This window comes from Aulonocara sp. 'chitande type north' Nkhata Bay, linkage group LG11 (genome assembly GCF_057382095.1).
Source record: "Aulonocara sp. 'chitande type north' Nkhata Bay isolate Kocher_YH1m ecotype deep benthic linkage group LG11, A_spYH_male_GT1.1, whole genome shotgun sequence".
Lineage (NCBI taxonomy): Eukaryota > Metazoa > Chordata > Actinopteri > Cichliformes > Cichlidae > Aulonocara > Aulonocara sp. 'chitande type north' Nkhata Bay.
Genome location: NC_141354.1, coordinates 22,669,092 through 22,683,442, shown reverse-complemented (window position 1 = coordinate 22,683,442; position 14,351 = coordinate 22,669,092). Strand labels below are relative to the sequence as shown.

General features: G+C 38.5%; 1 protein-coding gene across 1 annotated transcript; it reads right to left on the bottom strand.

The window, feature by feature from the left end:
• Positions 1-1,652: 1,652 nt before the first annotated feature.
• On the bottom strand, positions 1,653-14,075 carry mnmip1 (manchette microtubule inner protein 1). The gene is made up of 17 exons (XM_086311156.1): positions 13,866-14,075; positions 13,101-13,258; positions 12,932-12,989; positions 11,875-11,981; positions 10,849-10,939; positions 10,707-10,768; positions 10,586-10,625; positions 10,082-10,176; positions 9,647-9,748; positions 9,262-9,313; positions 7,160-7,213; positions 6,952-7,069; positions 5,982-6,147; positions 4,572-4,640; positions 4,256-4,452; positions 2,626-2,689; positions 1,653-2,480 (listed from the first exon to the last, which is right to left on the bottom strand). The coding sequence occupies exons 1-17, from the start codon at positions 13,867-13,869 to the stop codon at positions 2,448-2,450; spliced, it is 1,470 nt and encodes a 489-aa protein (XP_086167282.1). The 5' UTR covers positions 13,870-14,075; the 3' UTR covers positions 1,653-2,447.
• Positions 14,076-14,351: the final 276 nt, after the last annotated feature.

Genomic DNA, 14,351 nt, shown 5'->3' with positions numbered 1-14,351 from the left:
TGGTTGCCAGTAAAGACTTACAGAACATTGATGAATTGTCCACACTGGTGGTGTGTTTGTGTTGAATATTATCACAAGTCACCCTTCAGCGGTTTGGTGATTTACAATAAATGTTAGCATGAATTCATGACACATCTGTAAATCCATAGAGAGGGTTAGTATGCACTAAAATACACATCATTGTAAGGCAATAATATTCCTTTTTTTGGGCACCCTGAAGCCGGTCTGGTCCTTGTGCTGCAGGACCAGATAGGGCTCAGGTTTGCCTTCGGGTCTCCGATTTCTGATAGCATCTTCTGTGTTGAGGTCTTGGAAAAGGTTCTCCTGTGGTCAGTGGCTTAGAGAAATTAGTAGCTTTGATTGTGTGCAGTCCTTTTAAGAGTCCAAAAAATATATTTTACTAGAGTCACGACTAAATATTGTGAACAGTGTCATTTTCATTTTGCTTAGGGCAATTAGTTCCAACATATATATGTGTATTTTTTACATAGGTAAAGTTAAGTCAACATCAACATGATTGAAATCTAGTAACCAAAGCCATAACTGAACTTATTTGACTTCAAAGTTTAAACAATAAGAAAATATATCTGTATGGATACCTCATTAAAGGTGACGTCTTTAATTTACGATTAAACAATGAGGAAAAATATGATAATAGGTTTACAGTTTGGTCTTCGAGAGGGGGAGGTGGTGCTCATAAGCACTGACCTGCCCTTTACTTGGCTTCTGGAAGCTGGACACTCAGTAGGAAGTGGGCTTCTAGGGAGGACGGGATGTTTAAAGACACTTACTGGAGCTAATGTTACTGCTGTTTCAGGCGATGGCTCAACTAAGGGGCTATAGAGCAGGCATTATGAAATGACGTGCTTTTTAATTGTGCAAAGCTTCACGGTTCCAAAGTAAAAAATAGCTGAGCCGAGAATCAGAATACAATGTTCCTTTTAAGCTTAGATCACAAATCTGTACAAGCTGTACAAATCCAGATTTGTTTCAGCATCTGTCTCGCTTTCTTTGTCAACATCTTTCATTATTTCTAAATTTAACTTGGGAATTTTTTTTGTGTGTGTGTGTGACCTTTGGGCTCTGATAACTTTTTCACTACTCCATTTTCAGTGCTCTCTACAGAGTTTAAATTCCACCAGTGTTACTGTACACTGTACAGAGTTCACCATCTAAGACGAAGGAATAAAGTATCTGTGCAGATATTCCACTTTATTTGTGTATCTCTGGTGTAAGAAGAACTTACCTTCTATAAACATTTAAATCACATGCAGTTCTTCACAGAGAGGACATTATTGTTTTTAGATATCCTATGAAAGGTTTCTGCACTGTCAGCAGACTCTTTGTTTTACTGTTTGTCCATAAAGGAACACATCAATAATGGGCATGATTAACAATATTTTTTTGTTTCCACGAGAGTTTCAGAGCTTGATTCCTAAATAGCTCCAGGTATTGTTCATATATGCTCTTCACAGAGACACTACCATTAGCATGTTGTGAAGACTGCATTGTCCAAAGCTGTTCCTGCGATGGGTGTAATAATTTCTCAATAATTTTCCTCCCATGTGTTCCGCATCCACTGATGAGTCACCTTTTGGTGTTTTAAGAGTGAGTCAGTGTTTCTCCGACACAAACTGACCACAAACTCCTGGTGCATTAAATCACAGTTTTATTTCTTTTCTTTTCCTTTTTTCCCCCTCTTAAGGCACTACCCATTAACATGAGCCACTCGCTTAAATCTTAAATGTTAACACAGTTACTGTTTGGATGAAGAATGTATTTCTTTCTTCTATTTTTCCTTCTCCAATGTGAGGTTATTTTGCCAGGGCATTTCCATAAATCCCAGCAATCACAGAAAAACTTAACACCTTATGTAAAAAAAAAAAAAAAAAAGTCAAAGAGGGCCCCCTAGTGGATCTTTGCAACATTACATTACATTGCATAAATTCACTAACATGGCATAGTTTGGACAGTAGTATCTCACTTGACATTCAGGTAACAAAGCCCATTATGATGATGTAAATTATCCTTTAGCTCTTTGTAAAAGACTTAACAATATTTCCTCCTATGTACAGCTGCATATATTACAAATTCTGATATTAAAAATAGCCTAACCTGTAATCCACAATAAAAGTAATAAAAAAGAAAACATGTAAAACAGTAATTTGCTTCCAGGCGTACCCAACTGAGGACCTGTATGAGATTTCTGGCATTCCAATATCAAACAGCATGTTACTTAAAAGTCTTCTGGAGGATCTGGTTCTTTTGCTCCATTATAGGAGTAGCTTGATATTAACTCCAGCTATACTGTTTAGGGAGGGGTTTTTTTGTTGTTTTTTTTTACTTTCTCAATGTCAGAAAAAAATGTTCATTTTCTGAAATTTGCAGTCCAAGAGCTCGCATGGCACAGTGTCAGACAAGCAGCTTAGTCACAGTCTGTGTTGGGATTATTGCTTCATTCTCAAACTCTGCACTTCCTCCTGTAAGAAACAACAACAAAAAGAACCCTTTTAAACAACTGATTATACTGCGCTCGTGATCTTGGAACCACAACTGCTGCTTATTTTTTCACCCATTATGCAGCAGGCAGTAAGTAATAACACTCACAGAAGTCAAGACACTGACCTGCAATGCTAGTCTTTTGTTTCTTTCATCCCTCAGTTCTTCTTTCACTTCCTGCATGTCTCGCCTTATAAAAAGAGACAAAGAGAACAAAATGAGGAGGTTGGAGATGCTGGTAAGTCTAAATAGGTCAACAACACTGTGCAGTGCCAGTCAAGATAATAATACATTTAGAAAGTTACTTCTGTAGCTCTAACAGGAAAGACATTTATTTTAATAGTTTAATTTTATTGAACTATTATGGTAATATAGGTTTTTGCAGATATGCTAGGGTATTGGTGTGGGTGCAATTTATTTTAAAAAAAACAACAACACACAAACCTCAAAATCTGGTACTCAGATATGCAAATGTTTTAAAATGTTTGTTTTTGTAGATGCAGCTGTCTAAGTGAAAGTCTCTTTTTTGTCTCCCTTGGGAGAAATTGGGGTTACACTACACAAACCCATTGCAATCTTCCATACGCCACAAAAATAATGAATACATACAGGGATTGTTTAAAATGGGTAAATAAATAAATAAATAAAAACATTTATTCGCTAAAAAAACCCGCCTGTTTGATGATCCAAACTGCACAGGTTAATGACTAACTCGAGTTTTTACACACATACGTCTCAGCAATAAAGGACTTCTGTTATATTTTTACAAACTATCACTCGCTATACTTTCTGAAAACACACAGAGGTGTTAAACCTAAATCAGTTTAAGATTTCATTATAGTCAAGCTTGCAACTGCAGCCACAGCCATTCAGCAGTTTCATACTTGAAATCACCAGGTGTTATAGTCGGTGGTATGTTTGAGCTTGTGAGTCTGAGCTCAGAGCAGACAACACCTCAGATTTACAGACAGATCGCCACATGCCTTTGTAGGTCTACCATAGCAGCCAAGCAGGAAGCTGCTGGATCAAAATGTTTAGCTGCATCTATTAATAACTGTGTAGGCATTTACAGACCTATGCATGCATTATGCACACACTGATCTTGAATACACATTCACAAATATCAGTTGCATTTAGAAAATCTTTTTATACGTTTAGAAAACTGATTACACAAACACGGCTTGAGATACAGTTACAGAAGTCTTCACACACATCCCATTAGGATTTGTGTATTTGCCTGTAATTAACATATACTGTCAAAGGTTTTACTGGTATAATGCAAAACGTTCAGCTACTGAGTGACTAGGGAACAACAGTAATTTGAGTTTCAAACTGATGGTTGGTGAGTTCAAAAGGCTTAAGAAGATCACTGATCAGGAAATGAAATGTCTACAGCTCTGCAGAGTGTGGCACATGTTTATCACTCAGGCTGCTATAACGTTTCAGATCAAGAGATACGAAAGAGCTGTTGAGTCAGGCTTTTTTTGTTTGGAAGGGAGGGGGGGTTTCCTATGATGGAACATGCACAGTTACATTCATTTGTATTTCTCTGCTAGGTTTGAATTACTCACTTCCTGTGTATGTTTGTGCTACAAGGCATCTTTCTTTTTTTATTTTAGAAGAGGGTTAGCTGAAATGTAATGAAGATCTTTTTTTACAAAATTGTCTTAATTTTGTAAAGTAACTTTAGGCCTGTCATAAACCTGTCATGTCTCAGGTTTCAAACATGGCTACAAAACAAGTGAGTTGTACTCACTCCTGTCGTTTCTCAAGCAGCTCCAAAGTCATCCTGAGCTCTTTGAGCTCAGCCTGCAGACTTTCCACAGTTGGCTCGTCTTTAAAGGTCACAGTTTTGTTATCTACGAGAACTTTGGGTGGTGCTGGTCGAACTGGAGGTGGTGTCTTGGGTCGAAGATCGGGCTTTGGAGGGGTGGGCAGAAGATTTTCTGTTGTCTGAAATGATTTTAATTGTCAAAAATATTACTGCACATTTTCCTACATAGAACAACTTTTTGAACTCAAACTTATGTGATTTCATTCATATTTCACCCAGAACACAGAGTGTTACAAACCTTTTGCAAGCCAGCCAGTATCTCCGTTTCAAACTTTTTTGGTTCTGCATCTGTCTGGTCCGTGGCGCTCTAGCAGTACAAAGGAAGAACAGTCAAGTTTAAATGTCAATCATTGCTAATAGTCATTCTTCACAGCATGCCTTAGGATTTCTGGTTTTTCAGCTTTGCAGGATTAACAGCTAGGTGGGTTTTTTGGGCGGTCAAGTACAAGCTCGCTTTCTCTTTCTTCTAATTCTTTCATTTTTTCCAGATGAATTGTTATGACCAAGAAGTCATTACAAGTGTTCTTGGTCAGTGAGCAAGAGGGCTGTCCATAAAAACTGGTCACTTTTCTGTAAAATTGTCTTCTGACAGCGTCGGGAGAATCTGATTGGGACCATGTGTAGCATACATTAGGAGATGGTCCCTTTCAGAAACTCTCAATATGCAGAGCATGAACCAAAATACATGAATGGAATAACAGTTAGCTGCCCTAAAGTCACAACTGCACAAATCAGTGCAACCGGACACAGCATGGACTTTAAACCAGGGAGGTGGCAGAGTAAAGACTGTTTATTGTACTCTCAAATGATATCAGATATCGTTAGCATTCCCATGTACACCTCCATGGGGTACTGTCTATAAAGGTTCAGGGCTTCATGAGTGAAGATGGTCTCAAAACATAACAACAACACAAGTGTGAACTGCAGAGGCACAAAGTTAATAACATTATTATTATTAGTAGTAGTAGTAGTATTATGGGCTTATGGTATATTATTGCTAAAAATGGTTCTAATCCCAACATGGACACAATATTTATAAGAATCACTAAAACTATTAAGGACTGTTTCAAACAACTGTGCTTTAACTGACTGCACAAAATTAAACAGAAAACTGATAAACCTTTGATTCATCTGCAGAAATATTGGTTAACACTGTATCAATACCCAGAAAAATACTTGATACCCAATACTATTTTTGATGCCACAGGAGCAAAAAAACCCTCAAACCCCCAAAACAAGAATGAAGATTAGAACAAGAGCAACAATAATATCCATGTTTGGGTTGTTAAAATGGAAGCTTTTTTGACTTCTCAAAATTCCTCCAGGTGTTTATTCTTGTAGTCTTGTAAATGTCAACTGCTTCAGCTGCTGGTAAGGGGAGGGCCTGTGTGGACGCCTGCATGCAGGTACTGTGTAAAAGTTGTGTGTCGGCAGAAGGAAGCAAAGACGACGCTGTCCGCATCAATACTGTTGCAAATGAGTATCTTATCTGACAGTCGTTTTTAGTATTGAGAATGACTTGTTTTGACAACCCTATTCATGTGGGTATGCAGGTTATAATTTGAGTGTTTCTTGTGAAGCTCTTCACATCTGTGTTATACACACTGCCACACAGATCGATCGGTATTGGTCGCTAATGCGGACATACTTGTGCTGCTATGGGGAGTCCTGACGGTGGTCTCCTCTGTGGAGGTTTGGCTCTGTTTGCTGTGGGATGGCTCAGCTTTTCAGTCGGCAGTTCCAATCCATCAAACTCGTCAGTCTCCTTCTCCTCCGGTTGTTTCGGTGGAACAGTAGCCGCATCACCATTGGTTCTACAGAAAACAACAATATACCTTCGAATGAACACTTTTTTTAAAATTACAGACAAATAAAAAAAGAAATCTATTGATGTGAAGAAATACTGACGCAGAGGGTTGGAGAGTTTGTATGTGGTTTCTGGTTTCCTGAATAGAATGGGCGCTGGTGCTAGTGCAGGTGCAGGTGCAGAGCATGGCAAATGAAGTCTTGAAAAATCACTATAATATTCTCTGTATTCAGAGTTACTACTTAAGTTTTATAACATTTTAAATGCTGGTTATAACTGATGTGTTTGTTGAAAAATCAGCCTGGCTGTAAAAGCCTTGTGGGATAAGCTTAGATAAACATGAAGGAGGAGTCTTAAAAAAGCTGAAAAAGGCAAATTTGCACGGAAACGCTTTTCAAAAGCGTGTTCTTCTTCTCAAGACGGGCCTGTTTTTGTTTTCTCAATTTTGTGTGTGTAAGGCTGTTTGTGAGCGATTGCTCAGGAAACAGGAAATGGGCTGCTCTCGTCTGTTTCGGCCTGATCTGACTCATCCCACAATTTCCACTGAGCCACTAAATGTCAGGCATCCTGGCATTCTTCTTTAAGGAAACCATAGCAACTGGTGGTTGCAACCAAAAACCTTTAACATCTAAATGCTCCACTGTTGGTGCCAGACCAGAGAGGAGAAAGTGTTCCTGACATTTTCTGAGGGCCTATTTGCTTTAGAAAGGCTGCATATGAATAACTATTCTGGTCAGGTCTCCAGAAAGTGGTTTCACATGGAGTTACAAGTAGTGAGAAAGAACATCACAGACGCTTCTGTAAAACTCACTTTGGTAAAACCTTGTTCGGCTTGTCTTTGACTGGAGGTGGGCTCGGTTTGATGATGGGTGGAAGTTTAACTTTGGTTGGAGGATTGCTTCTTAGGTCTTTAGGCTCTGGTTTATCATCTGCAAAACAAAATCATCACATTAGTCCACAGCAGGATTTTTTTAAGATGAATTAGTACAAAAATAAAAGCATCTACCATCTCTACCTACTCGTCTTTGTTGTTGTTGGACCGACTTTCTCCATTGCTGATTCCTCTGTCTTTACTGCAAAAAAAAAAACCCATTAAATTAAATTTTACCGCTGATCACTAGTTGCATTTGTCACACAAATATAACAAGTCCTCATTTAAAATGCTCAAGGCACTTTATTTAGTATGGCCATAACAATGGCAGCACAGACAAAAGCAGTGATGTCCTACATTGTGCTTTTGTCAGGAAAAAAAGGTCTTATCAGACATTTGCAGTTTCGCTGAAAGTTCTCTTGATCAGCAGAGCATTTCCCAGATGTTTTTCTCTGTAGCAGAATGAGTGAATGAGCATGCTGTCGCTGTGCTGTGCAGGGCATGCATGCTGAGCAAACATGCCATTGTTTAAATAATACTGTATTTGCAAGTGTGGTTTCTCCTGATTTTGATTCTGATTATTCAGCCCTCAGTTCGTGATAAAAAGTGCATGACTGTTTTGCAAAGAACTATAAGACTGTCCAAAAAGCATTATGGTGTAGAAAAATGCTAATGGTGTTCAAACGTAAGGTTTACGAGTGGCGTGTTATGGAAAAGATATGCACGTAATTAGAGCAAATCAGGTAACAGCTAGATTTAGTAGCGATGCAGTTACAGTTCCCAGGTCTTAACTGGCACTCTGGGTCATCTCATATGAAACAAATACAGCCCGTAAGAGGACTTACCTTGGAGAGAGGTTAAATCATTAAAGTTATGTGACAGATCTCTGTTTGTCATGCAAGTGAAGTGATTACTCTCAAACAGATAAGATGAGCTGTGTGGTTACAGGCCTGCTGAATGAATGCAATCTAAGAAGTAAAACTGCTCCAATGCAAAGACCTCAAGAAATAGGACAAAAAAAATGTTGCTTTAGTCTTAACATCAAACTCAGACATCTATAACGGATCGGATGAAAACACAGGAAGCCTACCTTGAGTGTTATGCAACGCATTGTGCAACATTCCCCTCGTAAATAAACCATCCACAGAGCAGAAGAAGCTCAAGTGCTGCTTGTTGCTGGTAGTGGAAATCTGTGACAGAGCTCTCATCTGTCCCCCACCCCCTTGTTTCCTCCAAGACTCCTAAACTATGTCACATGACCAGTTTAACCATCCCCCATCTTACTACGGTCTGAGACTTCCTGTGAAAATCTTTCAAGTGATACTGTGTGGAAATGATGAGTACAGTTTGGTACGAGGCTGCACTGTAATTCTCATAGTACTGGTGCCACTTCCTTTGGCCTTATTTTCACCTGCCTATTTAAGTTTCAGTGAGGGTGCATATTTTGAATCCTTTTAAAAAGCTGTCTGGGCAGACACTTTTGATGCTACAAAACAATTTCCACGAACCACATCCTGCTGTGTGATTCATAGATTAAATTTCTACCTCTTCGAAATTCAAAGGGTGCATTACTGGGCAGTCTCTTCAGAAAATATTAGATTTCAGACTAAACTAAAAAAGTTAAAAAGTCAATAACTGCTGTGATTGATCGCTAACGTTATCTTCTAAGGAAAAATCCCCCCCCCCCCAAAAAAAAAAAAAAAAAATCTGGATCCAGGTTGCCAGAATTTGCCGCTCTTTTGCATTTCTTTGTGATGAGTTTTCCCTGCGTGGCCCCATTTGTGGGTTAGAGAGTTTATGCTGTGTGCTACAGGGCAGAGTGTTTAAATCTGTTTAACCTCCTTTACATGGTCACAAGATGAAAACGTTTCATATCTACTGTAAATGTTACTAGGGCGTCTGATAAATCGCTATGTGGAATGCATGTAATCTCAAGAAATGTTCAAATAGTTCCTCTGACTTCAGGGTATTTTTTTCCCGCTACGTCTTTATTTTCTCATAGATAATAATAAAAAAAAAAAAAAAAACTTTTATATTTTATTGAATTATTATGTAACTGTGTAAATGTTGACCTGCCAAACCCATCACAGGCCAAACAGTCAGCACACTGCCAAGCAAAACACTGCTGCAGTCAGAAATTCCGACTTGGTCGTGAACCTCTAAATGTCAAGCTCCACATCATACTTTCAAAGAGCTTCAAGCACTGTGCTTCTTTATTTGATCAGGGAAACATTCATGCTGTTCTCTTACCTGAGAGTTTCTTGGAGTTGTTACGTGCAGGTGGTTGGCTTATGGTCCCCGTCTACAGGAGGAAAAAGAAATGAAAAAGTAAGTTTTCTGGTACTCCATGTGCCTTGTACTCTGCCCCATATTCTACACACTGTTTCCACAAATGGGAAATTTCAGTGAGTAACTCCAAAGCAGACGGTATTTAAAGACAGTACTGAGTCACTGAATACTGGTTGCAGACATGCTAAAATAGACATAATGTATTTTATTTTTAAAGGACATTTTAAAATGACAAAAAAGTATGCATAGCATCAATTACTCCGAAGCATGCCCATGGTTTCATTGCAGTGCAGTTAAACTCCAGTCCAACAGGGTTATGTTTGAGATTGTGTTTTTGTCCACTCACTTGCAAGCTGTTTATCGGTGAAATCACCATGACAAAGTTATCAGGAAAGAAGCCGCACCGGCCGTTTAGCTCTCCCTCCCACCAGCCTTCATCTGCTGTTTCCTTTAGATGGTGATTAAAGAGTCATTTGAGAGAGGTTAAAACAAGCTTCTGTCCTTAGGGATCTGAAATCTCTGAACCTAAGGTCATCAAAAAGTCAAGCAGATCACGACGTGTCAACACGAAGTAGCTATCTCGAATATTTTTTCCTTAGCATGTCTGGAGTGCCACATTTTTGTCCTTAAGCCTAGTCAGTCTTGAAAGTGACACAACTGGTTTCTCTGGAAGAACCATATGGTACATTTTAAGAAAGCAAATTATCCAGGAATTTATTAGTCTGTCATAAGTGTGACAGCATAGAACAGCTGATAAAAAAATAAAGAAGTGTGCTCAAACCTTGTTCAGTATCTTAACAACATCTCCTTTTTTCAGCTCCAGCTCATCCTCTGTTTTGGCCTTGTAGTCAAACATGACTTTGCAACACTCTATAGCTGAGAAGATACGGTGTTAAGAGATAACATGATTATTAACTTTGCAGAAACCGTCGTACGTGTGAGGAGGTTTCACTAGTGATGACTAATTCTATCCACCCTGAAACAACACTAAATCAAAGAACAGCAAAGATTACAAAAGACTGTAATACTTGAGGTAAGTTATAAACCTTTAACCCTGGAAGATCGCTCACTTTGATGTCTTTGTGAAGTAGTAAATCAAGGAATATTGCTGTTAAGTATTTTGGTTTGACCCCACCCATAAAGGTAAAAGTACAAGAATTTACCACTTGTCCTACTGACGTTGTATACTAGTCTAGCAGCTTTTAAAATGCTGTTCAGAAATAGAACCAGTGTCTCATGTGAGAAAGCTAGCATGTGATGTAAATGTATAAAACTCTGAACTTACATTTTTTTGCTTTGTTCCTTACACTTGCCCTCTGAGTTATCTGAATGGGAACAAAGACAGCATTAAGTAAAAGGAACACAGCTCATACATATTTAAGAAAAGTTTTTCCACTGTTACAAACCTCCTTATTGAACACAGCGTCAGTGAGTTTTGGTCTTGCCTTGCCCTCATTGTATTTTACATCTGTTCAGATGAAAAATGTTAAAAGTTATATATGAAAAATGAAACTATAAAAAACTCTGTTAATTGACTTTGCCACCAACCTTTGGGAGAAATGAAAATTTCTTTGACAAAGTTTGATGGAAATGCTCCTAGTTTGCCATTTTTCACCCCCATCCACCATCCATCTTCAATCTGTCATGCAAAGTAGGTCATGAGCCATCAAAATTCACAGGTTATTATATATTGTACAGAAAAACAAGTTCTACAATCTCTATTGTCATTGGTTGGTGCTATTAAACAAATTAATGAGAAAATTAAAATCTACTGAGAAGTCAAGGAGACTTGCTAACAGCCATAACCCAGAAAAATTAATATTATTTTACTGAAATCGGTACAATACTCTTAGATTTCTTGTAAATTGTGGATACAGTCAGCCATCAGACCCACAACCATCTTATCTGTTTTAATTCATTTTTATTTGATTATATTATCTGTCTGTTCAGCACTTTGGCTGACACTTGATGTCTTTTAAATGTGCTATTTAAATAAAGATGACTTGACTACTACTCAACATCGCTTAAGCTAAAAATATGTAAAATTACAAGTAAATAGCTGCACTACCACCTTAGGTTTACATGAAATATCATCTTGTAGTGCATTCCAGACACTTGATCGGCCTGTTTAAGGTGTCTGACGAATGATCCTCAGAACTGCCAGGACTAGTCTGATCAGTTCACATGGGATGTCAGAAAACGTATGCTTGCTGTGAACTATGAGTTTAATTATAAATAAAAAGAAATCGATCAAATAAAGCCATATTCAAATCTTTGTTTATTTACCCAAAGAAGTTCAGGCTGAGCAAACACATCGACAACACCCTGATTTACATATCATCGCTATAGTGCAGGGTTCTGACTACAGGGCAGCTTCAGGAAGTGACAGGAAAATGCCTCACTTCTCAGCAGCTGCTATCAGGTATTCACTATCATGTCATCGCAGAGATTTCTTTTCACCAGCCACAACCTAGTTATTTTAAGCCCATAATCTACTGCTAACATTTGACTCACAGTTTGGTATTTAGAGGCCAGATATAAGTGTGAAAACCATAAGGGTGATAAGAACTGTACCTCCCTGACGATCTCTATAGTCTCGCCAGCAACCAGCTCCATTTCGTCTTCATTCACGGGACTGTAGGGAAACAGTACCTCACATTTTCTTGTCGGTTTCTTCTTTGCTAAAAAAAGAAAGAATTGTCAGACAAAGTAAAGTTCATAACGTTCTTCTAATGAAAAAAAAATGGAGCTCTTTAACAGTGTCTTTGGGCTAGAAAGCATTGTTATCAAGTTTCAACAGGAAAGTGCTAAGATTGCATAGCTTGGAGCAATTATTCACGTTCTGAGCATGTCTGTTCCCACAAAGTCCAATTTTTTTTCTCTGAATTAGATATACTTTGCATTGCAAGGATGTGGTAAATGTCAAGAGCAACCTGTTTTGAATATTATTGTAATAAGTATTTTTACTGTATTGCTGTGATGGCTCGTTTTGTACCAAGAGTCTTTTTTTTTAGCAGGAACTTTACTTAGAGTAGTTTTAAATGACGCTGCATTACCAGCGTGGTTAATTTGGATCTTTTGCACACAATTGGACTATTCTAAGTTAGTGATCGCAGTGTTTTAGAAATTCCTTTTATTTTACAACAAAGCAGTTGCTCATATTTTAATTGTAATGTGCATCCTTCTCTAACCCAACTGGTCGCGGCAGATGGCCGCCCCTCCCTGAGCCTGGTTCTGCCGGAAGTTTCTTCCTGTTAAAGGGGAGTTTTTCCTTCCCACTGTTGACAAAGTGCTTGCTCATAGAGGGTCATATGGTTGTTGGGTTTTTTGTCTGTATGTATTATTGTACGATCTGCCTTGCAATATAAAGCACCTTGAGGCAACTGTTGATGCTGTACAGCTGAATTAATATTGAAGTGAATATTACATTTATTCATTAGTTTTCTATCATTTTTTTTCCTTTTTTGGAAAGCAAAGTCATTTCATAATTGCGTTGGGTTTCAATTTTAAATCATCTTTAAAAACTGCTTTAAATGCTTTCTGATTAAAGCGTCTGCCACTCCTGTCCTGCTTTTTAAGGTTATGACGCTAAAGAACAGAAAGTGCTGATAATTCAAACTCTGCATTTTACTTGTTCTAATGCTTCGTGGTTCCATCTTGCTCTCTCCTCTCAAATAGACTGGGACCTCCTGTTAAAACCAAGTAAGTCATATTTTAAACATGTTGCACGCAATGTAGATGAACACAAATATATCCATAGCAAATAGTACAGTACTGTGGACAGTAAAGCCTTGGCAGACCTGGACAAAGTTGGCAGGAAAGATGCCTTTCTTCCCTCTCAGCTCCCCATGCAGCCATCCTTCCTCACTGGCCTTGGTGACATTTTTGACCACATCCCCCTCCTTCACTGTGAGCTCGTCGTCGGAGTTGCTCTCAAAGTCGATTAGCACCAGCACCTCTACAGCGCATCCGTAAATGGGGCAGATAATTAGATTCTTTGCACAAAGGCTGGTGTAACTTGTCTCACAAGTGATGTGTCCTGACATCTTAAAAAACCAAGACAAACCCCTAAGCAGTGGAGGCTAGAAACAAATATGAGCTTGAATGTGGATTATTACAGTTAAAATGCTTAGTTTTCATTTATCACAGAGAAGTGAAACAACTATTCGTGTTGTCACTATTTTCCTGAATATAAAGAGAACTTTAGAGATTCTTAAAAGAACTGAAAGTGTGGCATTGTTATCTTGGATGTATGTAAAAACAGGTTTTCTCTAATTGTTTAGCAAACACAAATCTCGTAGATACAGTCTGTGCAAGAGCTAGAACGTACACACTCTAGTATCTGTAGAGTAAGGTTTCGTATTTTTGCATGCCTGTACATGTCAGGTACAATACATAAATTCTTGGAGGAGCATTTCAAGCAGATACAAATCCATTAACTTTTGTCAGCACTTTGCAGCTTTTCTTTACCACTGCCACGAATTCCCAGCAAAAAGGCAACTGTTAGTCAAAATACTCAGACATGACGTTGGTTTATTAAGAAAAAACTGATAATGCTGACTCACCCATAGTTGTCCTTCATTCGATCTCCCTTTGATTTGAATATGTAATCCCTCTACGAAGCAGCAAACAAACTCTTTGAGTAGAAGGAGAACTGAAAGAGTGTGGCTGTGTGTGTAACGCTGCTCGATATGGCAACGAAGGACCTTCTTCCTACTTGTCAAACATTAACATTGAGCAACTTTTCCTGCGGCTAGTCATGCTAAATCAACAGCAAAAAGTAGGAGTGGGTCAGACAGTCAAGAGAGAGAGAAGGAGGAGAGAGAAAATAAGGCAGAAGAACAGGTAAGACAGGTTTCTAGTGAAAGAGTAACTCTGATAAGTGAGACTTATGAGAATGACAGCATAATTAATGTGCAGCAAGCAAAACATTTGCCTATGTAAGTTAGACTTTATGAGCCACACAAGTGCATTTTACTTCCAGTCAGCTGTACTGTCATTTGTACTGCCCCACCCAATAATCTCAGGCTTTCCCAGAAGTTGAACCAACT

What these genes read in the sequence shown, in the direction of transcription:
- mnmip1 (XM_086311156.1), bottom strand. An exon ending in TTCCTGCCAACTTTGTCCAG is followed by an intron (nt 12,990 to 13,100) that starts GTCTGCCAAGGC and finishes TGGTTTTAACAG; the next exon opens with GAGGTCCCAGTCTATTTGAG. An exon ending in TTGTTAAGATACTGAACAAG is followed by an intron (nt 9,749 to 10,081) that starts GTTTGAGCACAC and finishes CACCATCTAAAG; the next exon opens with GAAACAGCAGATGAAGGCTG.